The sequence below is a fragment of the Nuphar pumila genome, chromosome 9 (genome assembly GCF_984573655.1).
Source record: "Nuphar pumila chromosome 9, dmNupPumi1.hap1.1, whole genome shotgun sequence".
Taxonomy (NCBI): Eukaryota; Viridiplantae; Streptophyta; class Magnoliopsida; order Nymphaeales; family Nymphaeaceae; genus Nuphar; species Nuphar pumila.
In genome coordinates this window covers 8,119,052-8,129,034 of record NC_143257.1, presented here as the reverse complement: position 1 = coordinate 8,129,034, position 9,983 = coordinate 8,119,052, and the positions used below count along the sequence as shown (strand labels likewise).

General features: G+C 42.1%; 1 protein-coding gene across 2 annotated transcripts in view; it reads left to right on the top strand.

Moving 5' to 3' along the window:
- Positions 1-243: 243 nt before the first annotated feature.
- Positions 244-9,983, top strand: part of LOC149828364 (ubiquitin carboxyl-terminal hydrolase 2-like) — a 34,895-nt gene continuing 25,155 nt past the window's right edge. Inside the window, exons 1-2 of one of the 2 annotated variants that reach the window (XM_090017542.1) lie at positions 244-433; positions 1,307-1,356. In XM_090017542.1, the coding sequence (XP_089873668.1) occupies positions 1,326-1,356 (31 nt within the window). In that variant the 5' untranslated portion in view covers positions 244-433; positions 1,307-1,325. The remainder of the gene's footprint in view (positions 434-1,306; positions 1,357-9,983) is intronic. The other variant, XM_090017543.1, reaches the window with a different exon arrangement.

Sequence of the window (9,983 nt, the reverse complement as noted above, 5' to 3'; positions counted from 1 at the left end):
CTCATTTATTTATTTTTGATGAGTTCGAGCCAATCTTAAACAAGCCGAGTACGAGCTAAACTCAAGCTAGTTCGGCTTGTTGTACGGCCTTGACCTAGGCGTATTTTGGGTTGGATATTTATAAAATTTCAGATAGTCCAGTTCAAATTCGGTCCGAGTTTTCTTACATTCCACTCCGGACTCCAATCTGACCACCGTTAGGGCACGTTCATATAATCGGATTTGGTAAGCTTGCATCCGACCCGTTTACATTCCTCAATTAGCACGGCAGCACAGGCAGGCAACCTGAAGCATTCTTCTCCTACACCACCTTCCCGCAATTCGTTTTTGGCGGTACGTCTTTGGCAACACCATTTCTCTCTCTCTCTCTCTCTGGCGGTAGATTCCAGTGGCGCTAACTCATCCTTCTTGCGACACTGGACGCTACATTGATGTAAGTCTCCTTCCATGGTTTGCATGTATGATGGGATACATTAGGGTTTTCTGAAGAAACCTTAGGCTATTGATTGTGCTTTGGGGCTTTGTTGTTTTTCTTTTTTGGGTTGATGAATGCCGGGTAGCATTTTCTGGCTAATTGGGCAAACAATTTGCCATTCAAAGGCACAAAATTTAGGGTTTACTTTGCAAATCTTTTTGGGGGATGTAGTGAGGCTTAGGGGCTTGGATGATTAAGTGAAGGTTAGTGGTATATGTAGGGTTTGGCACGACCGGAGATGTTTCTTTGCTGTAGAATGAATGCAAACTGGTGCAATACACTTCAGAGTTGCTGTTTCATATTATATTATGTGTTTATTAGTGTCGATAATTTCATTAATTATGATTTAGATGTTTGTGATATCATTCCAAGAAAGTTCAACATTCATTAAGCAAACACATGATGCAATTAGAGTGCAACATGAACTTTTTGTTGAACATTAGAATGCTTCTAAATGTCTTCTGTATTTTTTTGCTGCATATGGTTTCTTTTGGTATATAAGAGGGTATATGTTGGCGATTCTCCTCTTGACATGGTAATATTTGCTTTATTATTTTTTCTAAATATATTAGATTTTCCATCTTAGGTGCATTCTGGACACTTTTTTAACTGCTCCCAACCATCATGAGACATTTGAGTAATCTTGATTTTCAAGTTTGAGAGCAGTTTCAGTTAAACCCTTCTGATTGTGGATATTGCCAAGCTGATGCAGACTTATCCAAATGATCATGTTTCGTTGATTGTACAATTGATGTTCTATTTATGGGATCGACTATTTATATAGCAGATTTTCATGCTTTATTCTTTGCTTTGTTGTATTTGCTTTTGCAGCTCTTAGTGACTGCACGAGATGTCTTGGTGTACTATCGAGTCTGATCCAGGTAAACTTAGTTTACAGGGCAATTTTTTATTCTGTATTTATTGGGGAAAAGTCAGTTTATTCATATTTCTTGTTGTTAGAAACTTTGCACATTGTATGATATTGGAGTTCTTGCAATTTTGAATACCATTGTAATAGTGTATATTGGACAGCTACCCATTAGTTCCAAACAGGCCTTAAGCATGATTTTGGTTTTTGTTCTTTTTCTTAGTTTGAGATTTTTTTTCCCTAATCTTCAAACGTGATTGTCTTAATATTGATCTTACTCTAATGAACCACGTGGATCCATTCCCAAAGAAAAAGGGCCTTAAGCATGATTTTGGTTCTGCTCTTTTTCTTAGTTTGAGGTCTTAGTTGTCAAAAGCGCTAGTTGGAAGCATAAGTGGAAGACCGTTAAAAGGACTAGTCGAGGCCTAGGTGGGACTAGTCGGCCTAGGCGGGACCAACAAATTAAAACATCAAGAAAGGAATCTTTTTTACAATAAATAGTTAAATTTAATAACAAACATATGATTGTAACTATGGATGAAGTGTGTAATTTAGTCTAACATGTCGCAAAATTCATTATCTTTGCATAATATTGAACATACACCAAAACTTGGGGCACACCATCCGATTACTCTATATACATAGTTTCGTTAGGTCACTGTTAGGACCCTCCAAAAATCATAGTGTTTAGATGTTTTATACTCGATGTTAACTGTTAGATGTGTTTATGATTGTTGTTGAATGGAGAACATGTAATTGATTAATCATTACGCATCTTTATGCTCATATATGTATTTTAAAGAGGTAAACAAATCATCAATTCATATCGTACTAAAATTTCATGATAAAATGTTCACATTTTTTACATCAAATCAATTTCAAACAAAGCTTGTTTCTCAATAAATAAGTATTGATAAACACATCTAATGGTTCAAATTGAGCATAAATGTTAAAGACCCTTTCCTGCCCTGGGTCCGACTAGCCACATCTGCCCCAACAAGGACCCTCCTAGCTGGGACTGTGTAGAGGGAGTTTTCCTTTCTCCCAGGACTCCTAGAGAAACCCGCCCAACCTGGGAGTCTTGTGGGACGCCCCTAGAGTCCTCTCTAAGGTGGGAACTGTGTGTATTTTTACCTTTTTGCTCTCTTGTAAATCTATAAATAGATGTACCTAACTTAAGTATTTTTTAATGATCTTTATTCAGAGATTTCTCTAAGCTTCATTCTTGGTTCGTGTTCTTGTTTTCTGAGGGAGCATATTTCTCCCTCGACTCTCTTCCACGCCCATCATTGACTAAGAGAGAACGCCTTTTCTCCCTCCCTTGTCGTTGACTCCCATCCACCTCATGCTTCCCTTGTAGTTGACCAAGAGAGATGACTCTCTCTCTCCTCCAACGTTGTGCACCCCTCCTGCCCGTGGTGCGCACCTCTCTCTAGAGTCGTGCCTCACTTCCAGCTCGTCGAAATCTGTAGAACCGTCCTCCATGAGAGTTCAGGTTCTAACAATGGTATCAGAGCATCGTTCCTGAGAGTCACGTCGCTCAACTGTTGCTTTGGGATGACGCAACAAATTCAAGACCTTCACAGCTTCACATGACAGATCCAACTACAATCAATAGTGATCTGCATCAACCGCGACGATCTGCACCCTAGGATCTCTCATCTGATCGTTCCAAGGAGATCACATCAGCATCTGGTTTTTCGATTTTCGCACTTCCAAATTATTTTTTGAATCGTTAAAATCTGACCTTTGATGACCCCAATCCGACTTTTGAAAGTCAAACCAAATTTCTTTCTGTTCTTAGGAAGGATCGGTACAGGCCTACGTCCAAGTCCGGTTTTTGAAAATTCATCCCTGCAGTTTGATGGTACTAAAAATCCTTGAAAAATCACCCTAGTTTGCCCTAACTGTCTTAAACCTAACCTAATTTATAGATAAAAAAAACAGATTCCGATCTGCAGGTATCGTCATTTTACCAAAACCCGCCATATTCAACATTTGGATCCTGACGACCTAATGTTTTTAAAGTTCAAAAAATTTCCTAGGCCTGATCCTAAGCTATAAAATCCTGAAAATTTTACCCAAGTAACCACATCCATTAGCTTTCAAAAGTAACTTTCAGATCTCAAAAATTCATTTGGATCGCTGAGATCTAGTCCGATCTTTAGAACTTGCCAGAACCCAGAAATCCGAACTGAACTTGTAACGTCCTGACCTAACTTAGAAATAAATTAATCATGGCCTTAGAAAATCTTAAAAAAATCTCAAAAAAAATATTTTTACATACTTGATACCATAGACGAGATGATCAAACCCAGAGCCTCCCTTAAACCCTAGGCTACCCTTCTGCACCATCGAACTTCGAACTGACAACAATTTGTCGTGCATGTAGTGTGGACATGGAAGAAAATCATATTATCTTCATACACAAATTTCACCCCATTCGAACCCAACTCTCTTGGTTCCTTTTGCAGCTGGGAATTGGGAACATGGGATTTGGACCTCTTACCAGAGGATATTGAGTTTGCAATCAAACAAATCCAAGAGTTGTATGAGTCGATTAAAGAACCATGATTTGGTGAGAATGATATCAACATGGTGAGGTATATTGGTGCCAATGTTGTGAAAAACATTGATGTGTAGCGAGACACTCCACCAAAAACCAAAGCGAGGCGTAAGCCTAAAAAAATATCTTTAACTTAAAAAACTTAAAAAAATATCTAAAAATACAAATAAATAGAAGAAATGCTTTATTAATTAAGCATACACTAATAAGAAATAGAAAATATCAAATGAATATAAAAAATGTGAGATTAATATGTAAAAGTAACATTAATGCAATAACTTGATCTGCACAACATAAAAACACCATATAGATGTGAAAAAACTACATAGTATAACAGGATTGATAATAAAATATAACATCGTAACACGTGTCTGTATATATGTTTTCCACACAAATACACACAAATTTATATAATTACTTAAATATATAACATATATATAACTGAGAAATTGATTATATAATTGGGAAACTAATTATATAAGTTAGAAACAGAGTATATAGATGTAAAAACATAACAGAATTGACAACAAAATGTAACATCCTAACGTGTATGTATATCTGTTTTTCACATAAATACACACAAATTTATATAATTAATTAAATGTATAACATATATATATAACTGAGAAACTGATTATATAACTAAGTAGAAACAGAGTCCTTCTTGCAGTGAGAGAGGGAGAGCAACAGAGCAGGGAGAACAAGAGATAGAGAAAGAAAGGGAGGCCCCCGACCGTAATTAGGGTCGGGGCCCCTCTCTTTTTATCCCTAATTTTGGGTCAAATGCGGGTCAAATCCCCCATTTTACCCTATAATTTAAAGGGCACGCCTCGGCCTGAGGCATACGCCTCAAAGCGTATGAGGCGTACACCTTAAGGCTTTTGCGCCTCAAGGCATAACAGCCTTGCCTTGGGGCAAGGCACACTTTTTGTGCCTTGAAGCGCGTTTTTAACAACATTGATTGGTGCCATCGATGACGCACTAGAAAATGTTCAATGGACTCTCACCGGTGTGCAATTAATTAAACAAATTACTGCAGTAAAATTCTTAACCAAGGATCATGACATGCTAATCATCTCACTCAAGGCTTACGAGGAGCAATGTGCACACCCAAACCTGGGTAAAGGTTTTATACAAGAAGAGTTAAAAAATGCCACCTGCCAAGTATTTGATGAAATGCCTAAGTTGCTTTTCATAGTTGCTATGAGTGACGATGCATCAACCATTGCGAGGACAATCACATCCGATGGAGATCTGTGTGAAGGAATGAAAGAAGGCATAACTGAAGCACAACCCCCCGATAACTGTTGTGGATGCACCGAAACACATCGAAAGCGTGATTCAGTTGTTGGCAAAATGAGTGTTGATCTGAACTTTCTGATTGTTGCCTCTACCGAGCATCAAGACCAGTTAGTGAAGGGCATCATGCTGCATATCTTCAACTCATGTGGACCAGATCAAGTTCCTTCAAAATGGATTTATATTTTGTCTCAACCAGTCACTTCAGATTTGTTTGACCCGTTTCACTTTGGAGACCTCTCACATGACTTTGGTTGGATGAGAAAGAATGTTCATTGCTTCAGTACACATGTTGGGGTAGATGTTGCTTGGTTAAATTAGTTTATAGAGCAACCCCGAGATCCGATTCCATATTGTGGACCCATAACCCACAAGGTGGAACGAGATTGGAAAAAGAGGACTGGCTAACATCTCAGTGCCAGGAGTTCTCGCCGTGTCCTTGAAGTTATTCCTTGGCTTGTCCTTGAAGTGGATTTCCAAGCACGATATTGTTTCTTATGAGAAGAAACTATTTTTGTCACCTTACCATCCCGCACTAATGTGAGTTTTAGTAAATAGCATCAACGTTAACATCTTGACATTGTTCAGGCCTTCTTAAAAATCCACTGGAATGAGAGGCAAAGCCATATAAGATGTTCAATTGATTTCTGTGTAATCTGGCAGAAAAAAACTTGCCAATTGAAGGTCTCTTCTCTTAAGATTACCATATGTGATGATCCTATCCATTGATATCAAACATGCAAGATCCTAGCTCTTATAGAAGGCTCGAAGCTCCAGATTGTCTCCAAGGGGAATGGTTTCATTCTCATCACATTAAGAGCCCTAATAAAGGATATAACTGAGAAGGCTTAAAGCTCCAGATCATATCCTAGGGGAATGCATTCTCACTTGTACCTGGCCTCCATTGGGTCCCCAACGCCAAGAGTTGTAGCCAATGGTCTGCCTCCTGATTCTTAAAACATCTCCTGAACTAGATGCACCAACCAGTGCCCCTGCTTTCAAGATTCCTTTACTAGAATATTTTTGTCATCTATAATACAATATAGTGAAGGGAACAACCAGCCATCGGTATCTCAACACCACTTGTCAACCCAAAACTACAATTTGTCACCTGTACTGACTTTTTTGTCTACCATTGACTAGAAGTCTTCTAGAAAGATAAGCCCGGTCTTCCAGGTGATCAATCCCCCTTTCCACCTGCCAGTGATATCTTGTTTCCATGGTATTTTTTTATCCCATATTTAGCTCTAATGGAATTTAACCACAACCTATTTGCTACACTTGGTGCCCATTGTCACGGCCTTTTTCTTCATGTCTTCCTGTCTCGTGCGGAGAGGGAGATTGACGGGCTGTCTGGGCCGTGCGGCACACAACTTGCCTCATGTGATGTGCTACGTAAGCGGAAGCGAATTCGGAGCAATGCATATTCCATGCATGCTTAGCAGAGCGAAATATCTGAAGCGACAATGTCGAATGAGTCGATAGAGCGGGGCGATGCCAAAGTCTTTGGTGTACGAGCGTTCAAGCTAACGAGGGACGGGTGTGTTACCTTCTTGTGATGATTGCACGAGCAGCCGAGGGTCGATAGAGTCAGCTACGCATCCGAATAAGCATCACGGACATTGGAGTGAGCATCGAGTTTCTGAGATGCACCGAACGAAAGACATATAGTGTTTCGGCACTTGCAGGTCCTACGAAGCGCAGAGCGCTCCCAACGAGTAATCCCCCGTTGTGATAGAGATGACCATTCGGCCCCCAACCTAAGCCAGTTGCTAGTTTGACGTAGTGAAGCTCTCTAGCCAAGATGAATCACTGTCGCTCAACATGCACTTGTCGAACCCTTCATAAGGATGCGAGGTTGGGCGGCAAGAGTGGGCGACGCGCATGCATGCTGAATTTGCATACTCATGAGCACTCCTGTGTACTCTGATATGCTACTCACAAGATATAGGGGTTGCCCACTTCGGACCGCACGGCGGTGCACCAATGCAAGTCAAGAGGAAGGTCCCCTATATAGGTGTTATGGATGTTGACCCCTCACCAATAGGAGGAACCCTAATATCTCTTGAAAACACACAACTTTTGTTTCCAATGGAGTTTCTGAATGTAGACTTCGTATTTCGTCAAAATGACTGCACCAGGGTCTTCTCCAGATATGAATGTGTCGACGAGATTTCAATCGTGTCTCGATAATTCTCAACGTAAAAGGAGATGCCCGACTCTGAAGATCGGGCAGGCTCGCGTGGTCACTGACGTGGCACCTTTATATAAAGTAGTTCATTTCTATGTTTTGACTCCATGGATGTATTTTCCAGCTATGATTGAGCAGGAGAATACTCGACCGTGGCACATGAATTCCACATGGAAGGCTTCCGTTTGCGGGCTTGAAGTTGAGACGGGCCGCGGGTGGCGTAGTACCCCTGAAGCATAACACATGGCCGCAGGTGGCTGTAGAGACTCCTATGGTACGGAGCATGGAGCTGAGCAGATGCACTTGAGAAGTGATGCACACTAAGGCTTGCTTACTGAGTTGCTAACGAGCGATATTACGTTGCCTTGTGTCGCTGCAGCATGCCATAGCCAAGGGCATGGGCTTCCCACTTAGCAACACTCACATCACTATAGACCCCACCGCATCGCACACACACGTGCACCGCTTTCGACTGGTGACGAATAAAGTTCGGCACATGGTCTCCCACTAGAACAAATCGACGTTCTCGTTGATACTTCTTCAATTGGGAGGTGACTGAAGCCAAACCACATGAGATAGTGTAGAGCAAGCATCCTTCGAGAGACCGTGTGCAAGGCAGTTGAGCAGTCGGGTTCTGAGATAGAGCTCAATGTCAGTCCCTTAGAGTGTTGCGTCTGGAAGCCACCAATGAAGCATAAATGTGGGAATCACCACCCACTAAGATGTGCAGCGTAGCAAGCTGCCAGGGAGTTTCGAAGTTGGAGGTGGTCCAATCCTCCTGAGTTGTGCGGGTGTTTGGCACTCGAGGTGGTCTGTTGAGCAGAGCAATGCGATCACAAGCAGATGTGACCGAAGTAATGCGGTGACATGGCATATTATTCGTCAGTGGCCTCGCCTTGGCCACATCGAAACTAAATGTGCCAAACTTTATTTGTCACCGACCAAAAGTGGTGCATGTGTGTGTGTGGTGCAGTGGGGCCTAGGCTGACGTGCACGTTGCTAAGTGGAAAGCCCATGCCTTGGCTATGGCATATGGCGGTGACACGAGGCAACACAACATCGCTCGTTAGTAGCTCAACAAGCAAGCCTTAGTATGCATCACTTCTCAAGTTCTTCTGCTTCCTTGCTCCGTGCCACAGGGGTCTCTCTGGCCACCCGCGGCCATGTGTCATGCTTCGGGGGTGTTATGCCACCCGCGACTCATCTCAATTTCAAGCTCACAAATGGAAGCCTTTCATGCAAAATTCATGTGCCATAGTCGAGTATTCTTCCACTCAATCGTAGGTGGGGAACAGGTCCGTGAATTCAGAACACAAAAAGAAGCTACTTCATCTAGAGGTGCCACACCAATGCCTATTCGGGCCCGCCCAAATTTAGGGGTTGCACATCTCCTTGTACGTTGAGAATTACTGAGCCAATATTGAAATTTCGCTGACACATTCATATGTGGGGAAGACCCTGGTGCGGTCGTTTCGACGAAATACAAAGTGTACGTTCAGAAACTCTATTGGGAATAAAAGCGGTGCATTTTCAAGGGATATTAGGGTTCCTTCTATTGGCGAAGGGGTCAACGCTCATAACTCCTATATAGGAGACCTTCCTCTTGACTTGCATTGGTGCATTACCGTTCGGTTCAGAGTGGGCAACCCCTATATCTCATGAGTAGCACATCAGAGTGCATGAGGGTGCTCACGAGTATGCAAATTCTCCATGGGCATCAGTAGGCATGCGCGGGGCCCGCCTTATCGCCCAACCTCGCACCCTTGCGAGGGGCTCGACGAGTGCATGGTGAGCGACGATGATTTCTTTTGGCTAGAGAGTTTCACTACGTCAAACTAGCAACTGACTTATACTAGGGGTCGAAGGGTCTTCTTCATCGTAGTGAGGGGTTACTCGTGGGGCACGTTGTGCGCTTTGCGGGACCTGCAGGTGCCGAAACACTATATGCCTTTCATTCGGTGCGTGTCGGGAACTCGATGCTCACTTCAATGTACATGATGCTTATTTAGACGCGTAGCTGTCTTTATTGACACTCGATTGCTCATGCGTTCGTCATAGGAAGGTGACACACCCATCCTTCGTCGGCTTGAACGCCAAAGACTTTGGCATCGCCCCGCTCTACTTACCCATTCGACATTGTCGCTTCAGATATTTCGCTATGCTAAGTGTGCATGGGATATGCACTGCTTTGAATTCGCTTCTGTCAAGCTTATGTAGCTCCTCGCCTAAGGCAAGCTGCTTGTCGCACGACCTAGACATCTCGTCAATCTCCCTCTCTGCGCGGGACAAGAAGATGCAGAGAAAAAAGCCGTGACACCAGAGATCAGACAATCGGCAGTTAGAGTCAAATTAGAAGCCAACAATCTAAACTGACAAAAAATTGAGGTGCACACAACTCACCCCAACAAACGCCAAAAATAAATGAGGTATCATATACAAATATGTGAAGGACAAAACAAATGCCATAAGGAGACAATATATACTCACGAAAATTAGTTTCCAAATAAGTGAGCTCATATATAAGAACCAATTTGTAAAAATAAATTTTCAAATCAAATGCAATAAAGGTAAATGAAAACTTCAG